The sequence below is a fragment of the Lepidochelys kempii genome, chromosome 5 (assembly GCF_965140265.1).
Source record: "Lepidochelys kempii isolate rLepKem1 chromosome 5, rLepKem1.hap2, whole genome shotgun sequence".
Lineage (NCBI taxonomy): Eukaryota > Metazoa > Chordata > Testudines > Cheloniidae > Lepidochelys > Lepidochelys kempii.
Genome location: NC_133260.1, coordinates 133,306,919 through 133,330,712, shown reverse-complemented (window position 1 = coordinate 133,330,712; position 23,794 = coordinate 133,306,919). Strand labels below are relative to the sequence as shown.

The 23,794-nt window shown below is 43.7% G+C and overlaps 1 protein-coding gene across 9 annotated transcripts in view; it reads right to left on the bottom strand.

Moving 5' to 3' along the window:
- Nucleotides 1-559: 559 nt before the first annotated feature.
- Nucleotides 560-23,794, bottom strand: part of FKTN (fukutin) — a 44,132-nt gene continuing 20,897 nt past the window's right edge. For 5 of the 9 annotated variants that reach the window (XM_073345972.1, XM_073345971.1, XM_073345978.1 and 2 more), the window contains 6 exons: nucleotides 22,192-22,469; nucleotides 18,734-18,866; nucleotides 16,335-16,464; nucleotides 14,965-15,098; nucleotides 13,696-13,823; nucleotides 7,045-8,466 (listed from right to left, as the gene is read on the bottom strand). In XM_073345972.1, coding sequence (XP_073202073.1) covers nucleotides 8,253-8,466; nucleotides 13,696-13,823; nucleotides 14,965-15,098; nucleotides 16,335-16,464; nucleotides 18,734-18,866; nucleotides 22,192-22,469 — 1,017 coding nt within the window. In that variant the 3' untranslated portion in view covers nucleotides 7,045-8,252. The other 4 variants (XR_012159162.1, XM_073345977.1, XM_073345979.1 and 1 more) reach the window with 4 other exon arrangements.

The following is a 23,794-nucleotide window of genomic DNA, read 5'->3' as shown; positions in this document are numbered from 1 at the left end:
ACCTGCCCTAGTATATTTGCTTGCTGCTTTTGGTTCTGCTCGTGGTTCTTCAAGAATCTTCTGCCTCTTTCCTTATGTTGTTTCACCATGTGGCATCTGTTGTAATAAGTTTAGATTTTATATTGCTGGAAGCAAAAAATAGGCTAACAAGTAAAGAAAGCAGACCAGGAGAGTTCTATAGGTAGAACAAAGTGTGTAGATATCGCTAAAAAGCTACCAAATTTCTGACAGATGTGAGGAATCTGTTACGCTTGCTATTGCCCCTCTGCAATCTTATGTGGGCATAGCAACTACAGAAAGAAAGCAACGCAGGTAAGTGAAAGCTACTCACATTTTACTTGGCAAGAGTGGGTAAATAAATCAGTGAATGTCAGAAAGGTTTGCAGCAGGAGCTGGGAAGCTGGCAAAAATTTTTCCCTCACTTACACCTGTGCAACCACAGTGAAGTCAATGGGATTGTACCAGTGTAAGTAAAGGGAGAATCTAATCCAATAATAATAGTATCACCTATTTCTCAGATACAGTAAATAATTTCTGGTATTTTGTACAAACAACAACATTGTTTTCACAGAGTTTATTAAAAATAAAAGCATAAGGTAAACAATAAAGAATTTAGAAAAACAAAGATCAAAAACATTCCTCTTCAAATTATTCCACAGTAAATAGTAACACTGAACCGTATGTTAAAAATGCTGTCCTAGATAACAAAACGTAATTGTACATTAGCAGACTGAGTAGAAAATTAAACTCATTCATTCAGGCCATGTCTACACTAGCGAGGTTACAGCAGCACAGCTGTATCAATGCAGCTGCACCACTGTAAGGCCTGGTCTACACTATGAGTTTATGTCGGATTTAGCAGCGTTACATCGAATTAACCCTGCACACAACGAAGCCATTTTTTTTTTTTACAAAAAGGGCTCTTAAAACTGATTTCCATACTCCTCCCCAACGAGGGGATTAGCGCTGAAATCGACATCGCCGTTTCGAATTAGGGTAAGTGTGGACGCAATTCGAAGGTATTGGCCTCCGGGAGCTATCCCACACTGCACCATTGTGACCGTTCTGGACAGCACTCTGAACTCAGATGCACTGGCCAGGTGTACAGGAAAGCCCCGGGAACTTCTGAATCTCATTTCCTGTTTGGCCAGGTGAGCTCATCAGCACAGGGGACCATGCAGTCCCAGAATCGAAAAAGAGCTCCAGCATGGACCGAACGGGAGGTACCGGATCTGATCGCTGTATGGGGAGAGGAATCCGTGTTATCAGAACTACGTTTCAAAAGACGAAATGCCAAAACATTTCAAAAAATCTCCGAGGCCATGAGGGACAAAGGCTACAGCAGGGACGCAACACAGTACCGCATGAAACTTAAGGAGCTCAGACAAGTGTACCAGAAAACCAAAGAATCAAACAGACGCTCCGGGACAGAGCCCCAGACATGCCGCTTCTACGTTGAGCTGCATTCAATTCTAGGGGGGGGCCCACCACCACTACCCCATCCCTGTCCGTGGACTCCAATGATGGGGTACTCTCCGCCACGGCTGAGGATTTTGTGGACGGGGAAGTTGAAGAAGAGGAGGACGAGCTTGAGGAGAGCACACAGCACACCGTTCTCCCCGACAGCCAGGATCTTTTCATCACTCTGACTGAAATACCCTCCCAACCCAACCAAGCCAGAGAAGGGACCTCTGGTGAGTGTACCTTTTAAAATATAATACATGTTATAAAAGCAAGCATTTTTTAATGATTAAGTAGCCCTGAGGACTTGGGATGCATTCGTGGCCAGTACAGCTACTGGAAAAGTCTGTTAACGTGTCTGGGGGTGGAGCGGAAATCCTCCAGGGACATCTCCATGAAGCTCTCCTGGAGGTACTCTAAAAGCCTTTGCAAAAGGTTTCTGGGGAGAGCAGCCTTATTCTGTCCTCCATTGTAGGATACTTTACCACACGATGCTAGTAGCAAGTAATCTGGTATAATTGCATGAAAAAGCCTGGCAGCGTATGGTCGCGGTGTTTGCTGGCATTCAAGCAACATCCATTCTTGATCTCTCTGGGTTATCCTCAGGAGAGTGATATCGTTCATGGTAACCTGATTGAAATAGGGGAATTTACTTAAGGGGACATTCAGAAGTGGCCGTTCCTACTGGGCTGTTTGCCTGTGCCTGAAAAGAAATCCTCCCCGCAGTTAGCCATGCGGTTGGGGGGGAAGGGGCACTGGCGCTGAGCTGTTTGCATTTGACTAGCAGGGATCTTCCCTGATACCAGCCACGCAGTGGGGAGAGGGGTAAAGCGATCATCCCAGAGAATTTGGATGGGGGGTGCGGGGGTTTAGTTTGGTTTCTGCTGCTGCACCTTAACAGGAAAACCGCAGCACTAAACAGCCAACTCAACGTGCTTTGCTTGGTATGGGAGAGGAGGGCGCTGCTGTTATGAAGGTTGCAGAAACCGAAAGACTATGGCTTACCGTGGCTGCCTGCAAGCCGAATTCTGTTGCCCGGCACTGCGTGTGTGATCTCTAGCACGAAAGCCGCAGGCAATATAAGATGCAAAATGCGACCTTATATCAAAATCACATGTGCTATGTAACGTGAATAGTGTTGTTCACCGTGAAAGAGTATAGCCATTGTTCTGTAAAATGTACTTTAAAATACTTCACTCCTTTTTTTTCCTCCAGCAGCTGCAAATGTTTCAAGCCTCCCTCCTCCGTCCCAAAGGCTATCTCAGATAAGGCAGTGGAAAAAATGTACGCACATTGAAATGTTCTCTGAGCTCATGCAGTTGTCCAGCACTGACAGAGCTCAGCAGAATGTGTAGAGGGACACAATAGCAGAGTATAGGAAAGTGGCCGATGAACGTGAGGAGAGGTGGCGGCAGGAAGATCAGAGGAAGCATGAGGCAACGCCGGGGCTACTGCGGGATAAAATGGACATGCTCCGGCATCTGGTGGAGGTTCAGAAACGGCAGCAGGATCACAGACTGCTGCTGCAGCCCCTGTTTAACCACCCTCTCTCCTCCCCAAGTTCCATAGCCGTCTCACCGAGACGCCCAAGAACGCGGGGGGAGGCTCTGGGCACCTAACCACTCCACCCCAGTGGACAGCCCAAGCAACTGAAGGCTGTCATTCAAGAAGTTTTGAAGTGGCCTTTTCCTTCCCTCCTACCCTCCTCCCACACCCCACCTGGGCTACCATGTCAGTTATTTCCCTATTTTTATAATCAATTAATAAAGAATACATGTTTTTTGAACGATAGTGACTTTATTTCCTTTGCAAGCAAGCTATGATCGAAGGGGAGCGGAGCGGGGGGCTTACAGGGAATTTAGAGGCAACCAAGGGGGTGGGTTTTCATCAAGAAGAAACAAACAGAAGTGTCACACAGTACCCTGGCCAGTCATGAAACTGGTTTTCAAAGCTTCTCTGATGTCCAGCACTTCCTGCTGTGCTCTTCTAACTGCCGTAGTGTCTGGCTGCGCGTATTCAGCGGCCAGGCGATTTGCATCAACCTGCCACCCTACCATAATCGTCTCCCCTTTACTCTCACAGAGATTGTGGAGCACACAGCAAGCAGTAATAACAATGCGAATATTGGTTTCGCTGAAGTCTGAGCGAGTCAGTAAACTGCGCCAGCGACCCTTTAAACGTCCAAATGCACACACTACCACCATTCTGCACTTGCTCAGCCTATAGTTGAACAGCTCCTTACTACTGTCCAGGGTGCCTGTGTACGGCTTCATGAGCCAGGGCATGCTGGGTCCCCAAGAATAACTATAGGCATTTCAACATCCCCAACAGTTATTCTCTGGTCTGGCAAGTAATTCCCTTCCTGCAGCCATTTAAACAGACCAGAGTTCCTGACAACGCGAGCGTCATGAACCTTTCCCGGACATCCCACGTCGATGTTCGTGAAACATCCCTTGTGATCCACCAGTGCTTGCAGCGCCATTGAAAAGTACCCCTTGCGGTTTATGTACTGGCTGCCCTGGTGGTCCGGTACCAAGATAGGGATATGGGTTCCGTCTACAGCCCCACCACCGTTAGGGAATCCCATTGCAGCAAAGCCATCCACTATGACCTGCACATTTCCCAGGGTCACTACCCTTGATATCAGCAGCTCAATGATTGCATTGACGACTTGCATCACAGCAACCCCCACAGTAGATTTGCCCACTCCAAATTGATTACCGACTGACCGGTAGCTGTCTGGCGTTGCAAGCTTCCACAGGGCTATTGCTACTCGCTTGTGAACTATGAGGGCTGCTCTCATCTTGGTATTCTTGCGCTTCAGGGCAGGGGAAAGCAAGTCACAAAGTTCCATAAAAGTGCCCTTACATATGCGAAAGTTTCGGAGCCACTGGGCATCATCCCAAACCTGCAACTCTATGCAGTCTCACCACTCTGTGCTTGTTTCCTGGGCCCAAAATCAGCGTTCCATGGTATGAGCCTGCCCCAGTAACACCATGATCTCCAAACTGCTAGGGACCGCAGTTTTAGAAAATTCTGCGTTCATGTCCTCATCACCACACTGCTGTCGCCTCCTCGCCTGGTTTCTCAGGTGCTGGTTCTGCATAAATTGCACGATAATGAGCGAGGTGTTTACAATGGTCATAACTGCTGCGGTGAGCTGAATGGGCTCCATGCTTGCTGTGCTATGGTGTCTGCTCGGGCAATCCAGGGAAAAGGGAGCGAAATGACTGTCTGCCGTTGCTCTGACGGAGGGAGGGGAGACTGACAACATGGCTTACAGGGAATTAAAATCAACAGAAGGGGTGGCTTTGCATCAAGGAGAAACAGAATGGCCCCCTCAAGGATAGAACTCAAAATCCTGGGTTTAGCAAGCCGTTGATTTCACGGAGGGAGGGAGGGAGAAAGGAGAAAATGAATACAAAACAAATCTGGTCTATTTCTTCTTTTGATCCACTTCATCTATCTTTATACATCTTGCCGGCAGCAGACGGTGCAGTACGACTGCTGGCCATCGTCCTGTCCTGGGTGCTCGGCAGAAGATGGTGCAGTATGACTGCTGGCCATTGTCGTCTCCTGGCTGCTCATTAGAAGACGGTGCAGTAGGACTGCCAGCAGGACTGAATCCCCATGAGACAAAACTTAAAAGGGAAATGAACTGGCTGAGACACTCCCATGTTTGCCCAGGCGCCCCAACGACCTCACCAAGGTCAGCTAAAAGAGCACCCTGGAGTACGGCGACGATGGCTACCAGTCATACTGCACTGTCTGCTGCCAAAAGGCAATGAGCGGCTGCTGTGTAGCAATACAGTACCACGTCTGCCAGCACCCAGGAGACATACGGTTACTGTGAGCTGAGCGGGCTCCATGCTTGCCGTGGTATGGCGTCTGCACAGGTAACCCAGGAAAAAAGGCACGAAACGATTGTCTGCCGTTGCTTTCGTGGAGGGAAGGAGGGAAGGGGGGGGGCCTGACGATATATACCCAGCACCACCTGTGACAATGTTTTTGCCCTATCAGGCATGGGGATTTCTACCCAGAATTCAAATGGGCAGCGGAGACTGCAGGAACTGTGGGATAGCTACCCACAGTGCAACGTTCCAGAAGTCGATGGTTGCCTCGGTACTATGGACGCACTCCGCCGACTAAATGCATTTAGAGCATTTGTGTGGGGACACCCACAATTGACTGTATAAAAACGCTTTCTACAAAACCGAATTCTATAAATTCGACCTAGTTTCATAGTGTAGACATGGCCTCAGAGCGCTCGCCTAGCTGCTCTCTGCCGATGGAAGAGAGCTCTCCCAGAGACATAATAAAACTCCCTCAATGAGTGGCAGTAGCGATGTCATCAGGTAAAGCTCTCCGCCGACATAGCAACGTTCACACTACCGCTTAGGCCAGTGAAACTTATGTTGCTCATGGGGGTGGTTTTTTCACACCGAGTGACACAAGTGGTAGTGTAGACATGGCCTTAGTCAGTGTTAAAGAATATCTTTTTCTCTTCAGAAGAAAAGTATTTTAACAGCCTGGACAATAAGTTAAACACACACACATATACAGTATTGTAGTCAGATATTTAAAACATTCTCTTCTGCTTAGGGGATGAGTATTTTTGTTTTTGCTTCTAGCCTTTCCATTTACAAATATAAAATCACAAACTTGTGACAGGATTGCACATTTTCTATCCTGACACTATCTTATCTTTCCATTCCAAAGCTCTATCACATTGTAAAAACAGAGAGCAACTGTACCGTATTTAATAACATAGTGCTGCATAACACAGAGCTCTGAATAATACAACCATCAAAAGGAGATTGGCTTTAGGTCATATGTAACAACAAAAAAGAATGCAAGAAGTACCACCTGAAAACTCATCCCTTCACAGACTCAGTGCTTCACCTCATCAAGTAAAAACATTACTAGGATTTAACCTCTTCCCCTCCCCAATTTGGCAAAAAAATATTGATGTTTTTGTAGTGTTTAAAAAGCCAGTAGTAATTAAGGATGTGACAAATCCATTTTTTAAAGTACTGGACAAATTCTGAGTTATTTACTGTAGTATTCAGTGGCAGGAGAGTTCTGGAATTAGGAGGGTTGGCAGGAATAAAGTGTGTCACGCACTCTGTAAATACCAGGGAAGCCCCAGAGTGCACCTGGAATGGTACAGCAGTAAAACAGTCACTCAGATGCAGCTGTGTTAGCTACTCAAAACTGTACTAACTTGGATACATAAATACTGAATTTTTCAGGTATCTGCATCAACTGAATACAAAACTAAGATTTGTCCTATCTGTCGCCAGTAACTGACAAAAAAGCCGTGACTTGTAGATAACCATCATGCTCAAGGAAAGAAATCTGGAGTACAGCCTTATTATACACAGATATGAAAGCATCAAATTGCTTACCTACTTGACATTGGCACCATGAGTGCTCCAGGGTCAGTGCTGGTACATGTGGTATTCATATTTCATTAACAACCCCAGAGCTCGACTTGCCCACTGAGAAGGAGCCGAACAAATCAGGGTCATTTAGCTTCACTGACTTCACTTTAGGAATACTCTAGATCCATCTCGCTAAACGGATTCAAGCACAGGTTCAAACAGAAGCTATTATTCAGCAATCCCTCCCCAAAACAAAAAACAGTTTACTGTACTGACCAAAAATGCAAGTAGTAATGAAAGGAGATACAGCTGAGAGATTTTTATATCCAGTGACACACGAGCAGTAGCCTTTAAATTACACTACTGTAAATCTGAGGAAGGAGTTGGCAGCTGTATACAAATTAACAGCTTGGGATTTACACTTAAAAGATGAGGGTAGTGATTCTCAACCTCGTCCATATTATGACCCCAGGTTACAATAACAATAAAGAAGTTTCAGGACTCTGCTCCTATCTAACTCTAAAAAAAGGGAGGGTGATTATGACCCTATAAAATCTGTTTACAACTCCCAGGTTACTTGAGACCCATGGTTTAGAGCATCAAAGATCAGAATTCTGGACTCTCCTTTTATACAAAGTGTCCCCCTGTAGCATATGGCTCCATGTTAAAAAAACAAAGCGTGGATAGCATTCCTTGACATATCTACATAAAGTGGTTAATAGAAAACGTCTCTACTTTTAACTGAGCCCCAAGTTCAGGGTTTCCCAAGGGCATATTAGGAAAGCCCACACCTCCTCTGATGTGGATAGGACTCTTCAGTGTCTTATCCTACCTTTTCATCCAGGGCTGCCTTTGTATCCCTATCTTAGCTGTGCCCCTTCACAAAGCAGTGACTCCTGCTCTGAGTAACTGGACAACATTCCAGTGACCTCTGAAGTCAGACTGACTGCCACAACCACTGGGGGATGCTTTAGATCAATGTATCTATCTATCTATGTAAGGTATTTCTATGGTGCCCACCACTCTAGTATTTCAGTGCTGAATTTCTAAGCAAATGACATCCTTCCCCCCACAAGACAAAGCATACTGAGCCATTTGGTCTGGGTTCAAGTTTAATTTTTCCTACCTATATCCCCACTTCAATCTTTCTTACACTTCTTTTGTACCTCTTTCCTCTCAGATAGTCTTCTCAGTTCACACATACTTCCTTCATTCTCTTCCTTTAGCTGTCACAGAGAATGCCAGATGTAAGTGTCGTGAGTAGTACACACACCACCTATTATGCCAAAAAAGATTCAAGATCTCCTTAGGAAGTGGATGAAAACTGATCTCAACATCTTGGGGTTAGGGAAATTAGGCATGGATAGGTCCAGTGGTACCAAACAAATCCTGGTTACATCCATGTGATCAGTAGACTTGAATGACATCATCCCATTCATCAACAGGCCACATCCCATTGGACTGCACATTGGATGGAGAGCTTTTCCAGTCCCACATCTTCACAGGTACCTTCCAGTCCTTGCCATAGTTGGCTTCGACATATTGGAGGGTTTCACAAGGCACATGTACCTTGAGTTCTACAAACTCAGTCCAACACAGTGTAAACTTAGGAAACAGGTACCTATGTTACAATAAGAGAACACAATAGTTAAGACTCAAATATAGGTATGATATTCAGTAAACAAAACCTTGGAAGCCACTACAACATTTGATTTTTAAAATTATGAAGGAGTACAGATTGTGTATTGTGGCCAGAGCATAAGACAGAGTCAGGGACATCTTCATTTCAATTCCTTCCCTGCCCACGAATGGCTGCATGATTTTGGGCAAGTCACTTAACCTCCCCACTTCTGTTTCCTATCTGTGAAATAAGGATAATATTGACTTATTTACCTTACAGAGATGTTGTGAGGATTAACTAGTTAATGGTTGTCAAGTGCTTTGAAGCTGGAGTTTTATTATGGCTACATGCTCAATATGCTCTCCCTGATTGCTTCTCTGCAGGTGCAATGCCCTTAAAAATAAAAATCACAAAGAAAACCAAACCTGCCATGGGGCACTGAAGTAATATGAGTTGCCAGACCTATGCAGAATGCCCCTCCCTCTTCTCACACCTGTGGTAGAATGAGACATACCAGCAATGCCCAGGTGATCCAATGGAGAAGATTCAGACCACGGAGCCTAGGATCTACTTCCAACTTTGTCACTGACTTGTGATGCAAACCCAGGACAAGGGAGGAGGGGAAGGATAGCTCAGTGGTTTGAGCATTGGCCTGCTAAACCCAGGGTTGTGAGTTCAATCCTTGAGGGGGCCATTTAGGGATCTGGGGCAAAAATTGGGGATCGGTCCTGCTTTGAGCAGGGGGTTGGACTAGATGACCTCCTGAGGTCCCTTCCAATCCTGATGTTCTATGATTAAGTTACTTCGGGTTAGACTGTAACCCTACAAGCTGACCTGGACAAATAGTAGTCAAGCAGCCCCAGAAACAGCACATGTGCCGCGCATATTTTATTTTAATTTTTTTGCAGAAAAAAGCGTCTGTTGAAGAGTTGCTACAGTTCCACCTTTTGCCCACCAGAGGGCGCTGTAGCATCAGAACACAGCAGCTGCTCCCAGCCAGTCCCAGCTAGGATAGGGAAGAGAAAGAGCCTGCAGTGCCTTCTTCAGAGCACCTGTTGGGCCAGGCCAGGAGACAGGGGATATGGGGAGACAGACAGCATGGGGCTGCTGGGGATCAGACAGGGGCCCATAAAGGCTAGTGGGGGAGGACAGACTGGGCCAGGGGCTGAATGGGAGTGGAGGCGCAGGGCCATGGGGTGGGGGGGGGGGAGGTGCAGGGCTTTTTGTTTTCTATATTGTTACAGACATACTTGCTGATAGGTATTTTGAAATAATTTACCAAAATAATTGAAACTGGTGTGATTATATTGTGTTATTTTGACAAATAAAATATGCAGAATCTTTCAGAATTTTAAAATAGTGTGCGCAGAATGTTTAATTTTTTGGTGCAGAATTCCTCCAGGAGTATCATGTGCATAAAGTTAATCACAATATATGTGTTTGCACGATTGGGGCCATACTCACAAAACTGTCTATTCAAGGCATCTCTTGTGGAAGTTAGGAAACCAGCTCCCCAAGAACAAAATATGACTACATGAAAAATAGCTACAATTCTAAAAAATTAAAACAACATGTGCCAAATATAACTGCTCAGATACTTTGCTTTCCTTTCCCATATCCTTAATCTATATTTTGGCTATTCAAATTATGCATTTCTTGGAGTAGGGACCCTACTTTTATTCATGACTGTAAAGCATCAAGATCAATTCTAGTATGATGTAAATAACTGGTGAGCATTCTACACTGGGCATTTACTCTGTGTGGTAAAAATGACACTATCTGATCATACCAGTTCCCTAAAAGAAGTCTGCAACAAGCCTTAGTACACACTAGTTAAGGCACAACACTCCTATGCTGACTGTCAAATTAAGTGATCCTTAAGTGATCACTCTGGTTACAGTGTGTATGGTAACACCCATTGTTTCATGTTCTCTATGTATATAAATCTCCCCACTGTATTTTCCACTGAATGCATCCAATGAAGTGAGCTGTAGCTCACGAAAGCTTATGCTCAAATAAATTTGTTAGTCTCTAAGGTGCTACAAGTCCTCCTGTTCTTTTTGCGAATACAGACTAACACGGCCTACTCTGCTACTCTGAAACCTGTCAAATTAAGAGTCTCTCAAATGCCAGTATAAAAGTCACTGCTGCTCAACCAGCTGCACTGTCCTTATAATTCAGAGGCAAAAACGTTGTTAAAATACTTATAGTTGTAAATAATTATACAACTACAATTGTTCCAATAAAATTTTACTAAATTAATGTTTGAAAATGAGGAAATTCATAGTGTTCCTATACTAATATTATTTACCCTAATGCTAAGTTTTTTGTTAATTTCCCAATGTGATTTGTTTGTTCAGTTGGTTGATTTAAATCTAATATATCTTATTGTTTCTACCGTGAAATATTAAGTTGTTGCTATACCACAGTAACTTCAGAGCTTCTAAATTCTGCAGTATTCACTCCCAACCATAGAAATTCTGGTACAGTAGAACCTCAAAGATATGAACACCAGAGTTCTGGACTGGACACCATGTGAAACTGGAAGTAACCAATCAGGCAGCAGCAGAGAGAAAGGGGGGGGAAAAAAAAAGCAAGTACTGTACTGTGCCTGTATTGCATCTTAAAGGTAGGCACATCTGGGCTGCCTGTCCCCACCCCATCCCCACCAGCAGGGCAGCCACTTACAGCAAGATGCTAGGGCTGCCAGACCAAGGCAGCTGGAGCCAGCAGAGCAGGAGCAGCGCTGGGGTCCACACAGCTTTTTCCCCTCCCTGCCAGGAGGGAGATGAGCTGTTTTTACCCCCACCCCCAGCTGGGAGGGGGGACATGCTATTTTCTCTCACACACACACACACATGCCCCTGGCTGAAGGGGCCAAGCTTGCAAACTCATGCCGGGGCTGAGAAGGGAGCTCAGTTGCTGCTTGGAGTGTCAGCTGTTGGATTTGGAGCCCAAACTGCGCTTTGTTCAGAGTTACAAACATTTCAGAGTTACACACAACCTCCATTCCCAAGGTGTCCATAACTCTGAGGTTTGACTGTATCACCACCACTTATTCTTGAAGAACAGTCAATTCAGAGATCATTTAATGTATGACCATAGAGTTCCAGTGGCTCAGACCTAGTCAAGGTCACTTAGAGATACAACAAAATAAAAAGTTAAATGCGAGCTCTGTATGTACTTATGATAGAGCTTCTAATTTCTGCAGCAGTAACTCTATAGCTTCTAAACTCTATTAGTTCTCACTTTGATGTTTAGAAACTCTCCCATCCGCAGCCTTGTACAGCTCTGTTTTTAAGGTGATAACAACTCTTAGAAATTCACTCCAAGCTGAAGAATTAGATTCTAGCATGACTTAAACAGAATAACTTCTGTCTTGGTTGACCAACCCCATTTCCTCCCACGTTTCACAATCATTTTGAAAGAACAAAGTGAAAGCACCTAATGGTGGTGGGTATCACAGCCTTTAAAGTCAAGAGTAGTTAATAATAAGGTTTAACGGCAAATAAATAAATAAATAAACTAAAATAAAAATAAAAAAAATCTCCCCTTGTATCTCTCTCCTTTTGAGAAGGTATTTAATACAATGGAAGCTAGGTTAAGACATTCTGAACAGGTACATTCTGTTACTGATCAAGAGGACTAATTTCCATGCCTCTTTTTGGTATATATTAGATATAGTTTACTACACCTAGAAAGCACCTCTTTAGGATTTAACGTTTTCATTATATTGACTTCTTTCTAACCACACCTATCACAGACCAAACTTCCACACCAGCCTCTCTCCAATTCTGCTTAAAAAGCAAAAAAAGGATTAGAACAATCATATTTTTGTCTTCATCTGTGAAAGCTGGAACATCTGTACCATATCCAAGAGTGCAGCACCTTGGGCACAACACTGGAGCATGAATTCAAAGCCAACATCCATTCTCACACATGGGAGGCATTCTGCCTTGTGCAGGGAGAAAAAACACTGCTTTCATGCTCCTAATGACTGGTGCACATATATAATTTTGGAAGAGAATATCAGCTCTTTTGACAAGGAACTGGATGTCACAACATAGGTACAGCACAACTTTTGGCCTGCACCACCTTTATCACTGGAGATGAGGTATCAGATGGAAAGAACTCAGTCTAACTCTCAGAACCCAGGCTGAGTTTGCGCGGCTGACTGTTTATATAAGAATGACCATACTGGGTCAGACCCAATGATCCATCTAGCCCAGTATCCTGTTCCTGACAGTGGTCACCACCATATGCTTCAGAGGGAATGAACAGAACATGGCAATTATTGAGTCATCCATCCCATGTCATTCAGTCCTAGCTTCTGGCAGTCAGAGGTTTAGGGATACCCAGAGCAATGGGTTGCCTCCCTGACCCTCCTCGCTAACCTCCATGAACTTAACCTGCATGCTTAAATCTACATTTACCTGCATATTTGATACAGAAAAGAGCAAGATGCTGTAAATGGGGTTCCATGTTTCCTAAGCCACTTTCATAACAGGAACATACTTTAAAAAACATCAAAGGCATTTGATAGTAAGGGCTCATATCACTGCAGAAATGCTATTGTGAAACGTACCGTTGTGGACCATTACAGAAGAATCTCAATGAGTTGGGTTATTTTGCAAGGGACATGTGAGCCCCCGTGCCATAATCTCTAATCACACAGATAGATGACTGAACCCTCAGTGCTACAAAATAAATAAAAACGAGCACTTGAAAGAAAAAAATGGTAGGCTTGATTCCCCTTTTCCATTTTTATTGAACTAGTGCTGGTCTTAGTCCAGATGACATCTGTTTAACGATTAGATTCCAAGGCTACTGCAGATTTTCAAAAGGGCCTGCTGACAATGCTGAATATAAAAACAATTTGACAAGATACTTAAACATCACTTTTCAGAGTAGCAGCCGTGTTAGTCTGTATTCGCAAAAAGAAAAGGAGTACTTGTGGCACCTTAGAGACTAACCAATTTATTTGAGCATAAGCTTTTGTGAACTACAGCTCACTTCTCTCTTCCCATTTCTCCAGCCCTCACTGTGCAAAATCTCTACAAATTCTTCTCTTCCTGAAGCACCTTCTTGCTTGGAGGATAAAGCTAAATGTCAACTACTATTTCTAAAACATTGCTATTACATAACACATAGTATTTAATAACAGCATCTAATGCGGTAACAACTTGTTCAACTAGTTTTCCCTTCTATAGGTTTGAAATGAATTCATACTTAAATTTCTTGCCCGATTTGGCTTGAGTTCCTCCATTCCATATGTGGTCATCATCTTCATAGAAGAAAAAAATATCAAGTTTCACACCATCTTCTCCCTGAAAGGATAGTTCCAAGCTGTCTTCTACCTGTGAGACAGTCAAATACACCTCATATACTCATAATACAATCAGGAAAAAAACAGTAAGAGGTTGCCTGTGATTTATTTGTGCTGACATGTTACAGGGGAGTAATTGCCTTGTTACAATCTCGGGTGTCCCCCTCAGTGGGGAACACATGAAGGGTAAAAAGATAAAAAGAATCTGGTCACCAAGGAAACCCTTTAACAAGCCCTCTCTAAGACCACAGAAGACCAGTTTCCATAGCTCTATCCTGTATACAGATTTGCAACAATGCAAGTGTAACCACATTTCTTTAGCCAGATCTCACAGCAGGAGTATTTTATTAGAACTCAAAATGCAAAACTGTCTTCAATTTGAGAAGGAGATGGATTCTCACATAAAAGAGCAGAATAATCTCAATGAATTACTTTTTAACGTTCCTTCCTTTTAGTTTCGTAAGTCCATTAGCACCAGTTAATGATGAATCTCCTGGATCCAAGCTAAACTAAGATTGTTTGTGAGATCAGACGCTGGCATAGGGGTTGTATACAGCCCCTGATAAAACACTTATAATTATATTTAATTAACAATGTTTTTTTTAAACTCGAAGGTCTTCCGCATCTCTGTCCAAGACCTGTGATTTTGTCTCTTCACTCCACCCTTGTGACCCTGCACTGTAGCCATTGACTCTTTGGAGTCTAACAATGCTGTTTCTTGAACCCTCTGGGGGTTTCTGATGGGCATCCTGAGGTACTTCTCTTGCAGCCCTTCCAGCCCCTGCCAGCTGTAAGCACTAGTCTATGCAGAATGACACCCCTATAAGCAGGCCAAATCAATAGCAACAGAACACAATTCACCTTCTTATTTAAGGTTCTCTAGTGACACTAAAACACAATTAGAAACCCCTTTAATATAACAGTATATACAGAATAGAATTCAGAGGCAGGATCAGGATTCCATTATGAAAGGTGTTTCCCTAGCCCAGAAAGTGCATGAAGTCAGTAAGTTTACACATGGGTAAATTAAATGTGCACAAACATTTGCAGGATCAAGGCTTACGAGATCCTCTCTTATGAAAACTGTTTTTAAACACCTTCAGACAACCAGAACCTTGAGAAAATGTTATAATGAAGGTTAGGTTCACAGTTCAGATTTGTTACCTACTAACCTTGCCAAACTTGTGCTTCAGTGATAGTCCTGCCTTCTGAAATGCTGGAATAATATCAGATCTATAGTCTTGTATGAAGACCCCCAAATCCACATCTTTGCTATAAGGAATAATACTGCACTGTCTATACCAGCCTAAAATGGAGAAAAAATGAAATCAGAGACATGGTGAATACACAGCTAGAGCTGAAACAAAGTAAGAATGAAGTTTCATGTGCCACTAGCTGAGATATCTTTGAGGGAAGCCACTCAGCTGCCCCCCACAGAGACACCTAGATTGGAAGAGGAGGAGCATAGGGAGCTACTCCACTTGTGGCCCAGCTGTCTCCCCTGGAAAAGTTAGGATTGTGAAGGGGCCCTATCACCACTTAAATAACAATCCCTCAATCTCTCCTAAAGGTATGTTTTCTAACTTACATTTTTAAAAGAAAACCATTCCTGATCTGAGCCCTTTATGTAATATTTATGGAGTCACAATTCTATTTTTAAAAATGGATTACTTCATTTCAAATACTAGGTATTTCTGGGATGTAAACTGCCTACCCACTGCTGTTGGGAAATGGTGAGACTAGAAGCCCAGACATGCTTCCCTCCTCCCCCTTTTTGTTTAAGCCACATCATAGGGAACTGCACATCACTAAAATAATACTCCATTTAAAGGCAAAAATAAACCCTAACATTTAATGAAATGCTAACAAGAATTATTAAATCTATGGCTATAATCTACTTTGGAATTTAACATTCTCTTTCACCAATAATGAATTTGAGATATTGCTTTCAACCTTGATACAGTCAATAGGTTACCATATGGTTCCCCCTCTACTGAAGTTTTATAAATAATTTATCACATTAAACACCAAGTTTGTGTGGGATGGAGGAAAATCTGCATCTAAAATAAAAGATAACTGAGAAGTAAGATTCCTCTGCATTTTCTTTCAAGTACCTTTACAAATTATTATTAGTGACCTGGTCCTGCAAACTGCTAAGAGTTTCCTGAGAGGTGATCAATGTACTGACGTACTACTGACTTAAATGGAAACGCTCAACATTTCATATGAAGCATGCCCAGCATCTCAAATGGCTGGGCTCTAAGTGGCTTCTGAAAGGAATCTTGGAAATAAAACAAATACTGCTTTATTTTATTGTAATTTGTGAATTCCTCATTTTGACTTAGTAGTGAAGTTATTTTATCTGTGCTAATGTACTGGACTCCTGCTTCACACACCTATCAGATACCACCTACTAACCTGAAGCATTCAGCTGTCAACCTCAGCCACCAGCACTGGAACTAAACAGGATTAAATGTTTCAGATTTCGAAAGGGGCTTCAATGAGTTTGAAAAGCAATACGATATAAGCTCAAATACTTTACCAAGGCACGTTCCACTGCTCAGCCAGAACCTCACCCCTAAGTTATTTAATGTCAGGGCAGCCAGATGCAGCAATGCTTTTGCTTTTCTCCTAAACTCCACTGCATCAAGAGAGGCATCATCAGGGTACAGCTAAAGGGATAAGGAATATTAAACTACTTTCAGACATAAATGCACCTTAATTTTGAAAATGTTCTTAGTTTAAAAAAAAAAAAAGGCAATTTTTTTCAAGACTTTGATTAGTCGCTGGACACTGTCCATACCGCCATCTTGTGGCTGTTTGGCAATACAAATGGTGAAATGAGAAAAGTAAAATTTAAATGCCTATACAAGAAACCAGCGGTTCTCAGTCGGGGGTTCGTGGCCCCCTGGGGGTCCGTGAGCCCTTTCAAGGGGGCTATGGGGCCATGCAACTAAAGCCCTGATTCCTGGCGCGCCGCATGGGGCTGAAGACGGACTGAAGCCTAGAGCCCTGATGCTCCCTGTGAGGCAGAAGCAGAGTTGGGGACATGGAGGGCATTCCCCCACCCTCCACACACCCCAAACTGCAGCACTAGATTATGACAGTCCCAGGGGCAGCTCTGCACCTCACCCCCCACATCTCCTCTCCCTGCCCCTTGGCCACGTTGCAGGTGGAAGCTGGAGCTGGGCAGTGCGGGGCAGCTGCTGCTCTGGCAAGCGCCATGTAGTAGGCAGCAGCAGCGTTCCTTCCTCTCTTGCTGGTGCCCCAAGTTGAAGCTGCTCCTCAGCGATTTGCTCCAGCAGAGGCAACCGGTAAGAGTCCCCCAAGGTGGAGAGACCCAGCTCTGTGGCTGGCTGACCCCTTGTGGAACAGGAACTGCAGGGGAGTCCTCCCAGCACACAGCCCCTAGTACCCCTCTCCCTGCATCCTGAGCTATCTCCTGCCTGCACACAGACTCAGCTATCCCCATCCCTGCATCTAAGCTACTTCCTGTCTGCACACAGCCCCTAGCCGCCCCCTCCCTGTACCCACAGCCACCCTGTGTGCACACAGCCCCTAGCTACCACGTCCCTGGACTCTAAGCTGTTTTCAAACTTTTTGAGCTAAGCCCCCCAACTTTGAGTTATAATTTTGGGTTGCACCTGCCCCCCAACCCAGACAGGCTGGGTGGCCTACTGAGGTGAGTCAAGGGGTGGAGGTGGCATTTCCTCCCTGGACCCCACCATGCAGAGGTGTTTCGAGCACTGCTGGCCCCTTCCCCCCCCCCACCAAACAGAAGTAAAAATACGCCTATACCCAAGGCCCCTCCCCGAAGCCCCTCCACCCCCAAGGGGCCATAGAGTTTTTATAGCATGTCGAGGGGGGCCTCAGATAGAAAAAGGTTGAGAACCCCTGTGATAAACCATCCTCTTTGTTATCTTTTCCAAACTGATAAAATGTAAAAGTCAGTATTAACATACTACTGGAATGATCCACACCAAAACCAAAAAGATGAATATATATATTAAAGAAACAAAATATGTAAATGCTGTGATTAAACCTCTGCAATGCTTACAACTTTTCAACAATAACGCACATTGAGCCTGATCCCACTCTCACTAAAGTCAATTACAAAACTCTTATGGATACCAACTGGGGACAGAATTGGGCTCACTGTGGTTATTTTTAGCACATTTTTTACAACTTGTTTGGTGCCACCAAGTGTTAAAATTGTGTAGTGAAGTTACAAGTTTACACTAATTTCAGTTGAGGCACAGTCATTTAAGAGCAGCAGTGCATTTTCAAGTTATCAGAGCACAAAAAGCATCTTAACAACAAAAAGTCTCTATCCCATACTTGGATAACTCTGGTATCAACTCTCCAAAACAAAACTTTTTTCTTTTCTTTGCTCTGAACAAGCTTTAAAAAGATTCAGCCCAATCAATCACTTCAAAAGTTACAAGCCCCTGAAAAAGGGGATTTTGAATGAATATACTTGCAAATTTAAGTATAATACCACAAATGTGCTGTAATGCATGGTCAATCCTACTGTGACCAAAATAAAAAAATTACCAGAAAATTGGGACTCTTATTTACACTACGGATACTTTATACAACTCTGACAGAGTAGAGGGGTCTTAAAGTGTGTGCAAATTTATATATTATCATTTATCTATTCTCCATATGATTTCAAATGCAGAGACAAATGCACCCAGAATAGAACTAAACAGATGAAACAACTTTAGTTATTCATAGAAAAAAGTTCTAGTTATACGCTCAATTTTTTAAAAAAATTAGTTTCTTTACTTTGTGAGAACGAAGGCCACCATGCTGCATTTAGGCAAGAGTTTAATTTTAAGCCTATGAGTAGACCCATTCAAGTCAAACACATACCTACGTTTTTGCAGGATGGTGGTGTATGAGTGGAAATCTACTTTACATTTCCTGATTACCACTCACCTGAAAGAAAGCCCGAGCTTCTCTGTACCTACATTCAAGAAACCTAGAGTGTGACATCTCCTCTAGAAATTGGGACAGATTTTTTGGAATCTGAACTTTTAAGTCATCAATGGAAAGTTGTAGTACTTCTGGCCTGCAGTGAAAGAAAGACATTATATTATCCTGGCCAAGAATGCATCATCTGTGACTAATCAAACGCCACCTCCTATCTCTGGCCCAGGTTATAAAGATCTAAAACATGTTGAGCACTTGAGCGGTTGCTACATATATCCAAATGTATTACATCTGATTACACGAAACCAGAACCTCTTGGGTGCAACAAAATCTACAAGCTACTCTCCTAGGCAAAGATTTTCAAAATAGGAGCTAATATTAGACTCCTAAATCCATATTTAGACAACTGAATAAATCACCTTATTTTTCAAATGTGCCAAATACCCAGCAGCTCACACTGAGTTAACTGGGAGCTGCTGTTTGTTCAGAGCATTTGAAAAACGAGGCCATTTATTCAGTTGCCTAAATATGGATTTAGGAGTCTAATATTAGCCCCTATTTTGAAAGTCTTGGCTCATATTAATAATTTAACAATAGTTTAGGCCTTCATGACAACTGAAATGTTGAATGACATTTGATAGTTAATGTCCTGGATTTTAAATGTTTATGCATATAATAAATACAAGAGTCCAAGGTATAGAGGGGACGTTTAGTAACTCAGTAATTCTTAGCAAAAATAAATCAATGTGTTTTCCTTTTTTTTTTTTTTTAAACTACAAGTGTTTGTTCTGTTCTGGTTGTTGTGACAATTTCAAGTAGACTGCAGGAATATTATTCTCACAGTCAGGCTGTATGCATCTTGCTTCCCCAAGACTGCAGCAAGTGCGTAGATTTGCCATTTTTCATATGCTACTGAAACACTGCATAAGTGAAAGCAGCCTAGTTGTGGCTTAGAAGGCTGGGCTTACAATACAAAAGTACACATTGCTCAGGGAAGGCAAAAATAGAAGGAAAGATAGAAAGAGAAATTGAGACGCAAAGAGTCAAGTTACAAGAGTTCCAGTCAACCATTACTGAGCTCTTTATCAGTTTCCCAAAGGCCTGTCCCACGGATGTTACTCTCTGTGGACTCCCACCCTCCTTTTTTTAACCTTCCCTTATTATAACCTTATTCTAATTATTTCTGACACTACTATTTTACCATGTTTACTGAAGTGAATGAAAGAATTAGGCCCCTATAATGAAAAAAATAAATAAAGTCACAGTACAGCAAATGTGAAGTCAATTCTCTCTCAAAACCCACCCTCAAACTCCAGATCTGATCACCCTGGAAATCTGGAGAAGTTCAGAGCCAGGCCACCTGTTTTTGACCAATTTTAGCAGAGGCATTTTCATGTCAAGTTCCTATTTCAGTCACTTACAGTAACTTTAAAAATGGAAGAGAAGCACAGTTTAAGCACAAGACTGGGGACAAACAATTCATCCCAGATCTGACACAGACTTTGCACATCTACCAAGGCAATTCACTTAACCTGGCTGCTTCAGCTTCCCAATCTGTACAGTGAGAATACAAGTACTTCCTACCTGATGTGGTGTTGTGAGGATTAATATTTGTGAAGTGCATTGAATATAAAAGCACTATAGGCTTGATCACGGTTCCATTTAAGTAAATAGCAACACTCCCATTGCTTTCAATGGTGCAGAAGCAGATAATACGTTACTATTCCTATTCTGGCTGAAACTGCTTGTGCTCGTTCAAAATTTTATTTTTGGTGGGAGGCTTTTGGTAAAATTCCAGTTGGTCATTTCTGAGGTAAGCAGGCCTGCAAAACCACTGGTTTTCAATAGTCCATATATAAGCAACTAAATAAGTGGACCTAAATCTACTGCACCAGCAAAACCCCACAGTTGTGTATAAATATGGGTTCCCTTATTTACATGCACCAATATGGGGGAGGGGTTTCATGCAATGGGTTCAAATGCATTTCTGACCCAGCTATGCTGGCATAAAAGAGGTCTCTCTTCAATATCCTTCCACTTTAGTCACTGGGTCAGAGGTGGGCAAACTACGGTCCGTGAGCCACGTCCAGCCCACAGGACCCTCCTGCCCGGCCCCTGAGCCCCTGCTGTCCCCCGTACCCCGCAGCCTCAGCTCACTGCACCGCTGGTGCAATGCTCTGGGCGGTGGGGCTGCAAGCTCTTGCTGGGCAGCACAGCTGCAGAGCCACGGCCTGACCTGATGCTCTGTGCTGCGTGGTGGCGTGGCTGACTCTGCGTGATGGCGTGGCTAGGCGGTGTGGCTGCCTGTGCTGGTCCTCTGGACGGCGCGGCCGCAGCGCCGTCAGCCACCGGTGCTCCAAGCAACGCGGTAAGGGGCCGGAGGAGTTGGAAAGTTTGGAGTGGTGGTCAGGGGGTGGGGGTGTAGATACGGGTCAGGGTGGTCAGATGGCGGGGAACAGGGGGGTTGAATGTGGGCATGGGTCCTGGGGGCAGTCAGGAAGGAGAGTGGGGGTTGGATGGGGCGGCGGGGGGCAGTCAGGAGCAGGGGTTCCAGGGGCAGTGAGGGGACAGGGAGAAGGGGTGGTTGGATGGGGTAGGGGTCCTGGGGGGGAGGGGGGGGAGGGGCAGTCAGGAATGAGAGGAGGGGTTGGAGGGGTGGGGGTTCAGGGGCGGTCAGGGGACAGGGAGGGGTGAATGGGGTAGGGGTCCCAGGGGGCAGTCAGGGAACAGGGGGTTGGATGGGGCAGGAGTCTTGGGGGGGGGGGCCGGGCCATGCCTGGCTGTTTAGAGAGGCCCTCCATAGAATTTGGAAACCCAATGTGGCCCTCAGGCCAAAAAGTTTGCTTGCCCCTACACTAGGTACTGTTACACAGTCCTTTGTTGCAAATGTAGTCTCCCCTTTTCTCAATGCTGAGAGTGTCACATATGAAGTTTTCTGACCAAGTTTTGGCTCTGTAGCATAATACAAAACGTACGGAAAGAGGTTACTAATATCAGATATTGCGGTTACACTTCTTTAATATCAGATATTGCTAATATGACAATCCCTATCTTGCCTGACATATATTTACTTCAAAATATTTCAGACATAAGCTGACAAGCAGAGTCATTCAATTATCTGCTGGCAAGATGTGCTACTATACCTCTTTGGAAATCAAAATATCCTACCACAAATCAATGCTGGGTTGGCCCATTACTGGATCTCTCACGCCCAGGTTAAGCCACTTAACCTCTCTGTGTCTCAATTTCTCCATCTGTAAATTGGGGAAAATACTTGTTTTACTATTAATATCACGGGATCTGTCACCTTAAACTTTTGATTCACCTGCATTTTAGTGAACACGAGATGAATTTCATAACTTGCTCTATAGACCCGTGAATTACTGATTTTAAGACAAAGTGGTAGTATTTAACGTGCTATAATAGACTTAAATCCTCCTTGTTGTCCTCCATTTATAACTTACTTGTTGTAAGCTCCAGGGTAGTGACCAAAGTGTAGCTTTCGAAAAGGCACAAACTTTCTGTCTATGTTTTGTTTCAGCCGCAATGGGCCATGCCAGACATAGTTACCACTCCTCTCATAAAAGACCACCAGGTGGATGGCATGAGCTGCCAGTTTGAAGATATAGTGGAAGGGAATTTCAATCCCAGAGAGGTCATCCATCCCTTCCAAACGGGGGTCTTTGTTCTGTATCTTTAGCCACTGGAACCCCATTTTTTCAGCAGCTCTCAACAAGCTCACCTAAACATCAGAGAAACAACACTTTCTGTGAAAAGGACAAAAACAAGACTTCAGCACTAAGGGCCAATTCTTCATGAACTTACATGACTCCTGATTTACAACATACAACTTAGATCAGAATCAGGCCCTACCTATTCCAGAATTTCTCCTAAACCTTAAAAGGATGGTAACTGTCTATGCACATTTTCGTTTTCTATTTGTTTTCACTTCACCTACCTTAATCACAGCAATACAAAAATAAACAGGTTAAGCTTTTTTTTTTAAATGTCCCCATTTCTCCCAGTTTTGTAGCGCACAATGAAACCATATGATGAGTTCCCTCTTTTGGTGAAAGCCCTGTAAGCATACAATAAAAACTGGGATATGACACCTATTCCACTACTTAGGGCTTGAATGTTTAAGACCAGGTATACACTATACACACTGGTATAACTACGTCACTCAGAGGTGTGAAAAATCCACACCCCTGAGCAAAGCAGTTATACGGACCTAACCCCCCGCGTAGACAGCGCTACTTTGACAGGAAGGCTTCTCCTGTTGACATACCTACCGCCTTTTGCGGAGATGGATGAACTATGTCAAAAGGAGAAGCTCTCCCGACAGCAGAATAGCTTCTTCACTAAAACGTTCTATGTGTAGACAAGCCCTTAGTTTGCAGCAAGCTGGGGTGTGAATCTACTCTGCACTAGCCTGCAGCACACCCTCAGTGTGGATCCTGCTGACATGCATTAGCAGTTCGTTAATGCACTTTGATTAGTCCCATTTCAAAAAGGACGAACTGTTAATGTGCGTCAGCAGAGTGCAGATTGACAGCACACGGCAGGCTCGTGCAGGGTAGAGTCACAGCCCAACTTGCTGCGAACTAAATGTTCATGTAGACAAGCCCTTACTTAAATCCAACTCCCACAAAATGTTCGAAGAAAACTGCCACTGTATAAATATATACGCACAGATTTTTCACAGGAATGATTATAAATGTTTACACTGAAGCTGCCAACCTCTGTGCTACTTTACAGATTCTACTATGCAACACTGTACCCTTTCTGATACTTATGCAAGCACTCAGCTCCCTGGTATTCTTCTCTTCTTGTTTGAATCCTACCTCTTTAGCCATTAAACCACACACAAACAAACCACACATGTAGAGATTTCACATCTTTCCATCCACTACCAACATCTCAAAATGTTCAGTGTTTCATTCTCTTCATAATCTAGTCTACATAGGTTCATAGAATCATAGAATATCAGGGTTGGAAGGGACCCCTGAAGGTCATCTAGTCCAACCCCCTGCTCAAAGCAGGACCAATTCCCAGTTAAATCATCCC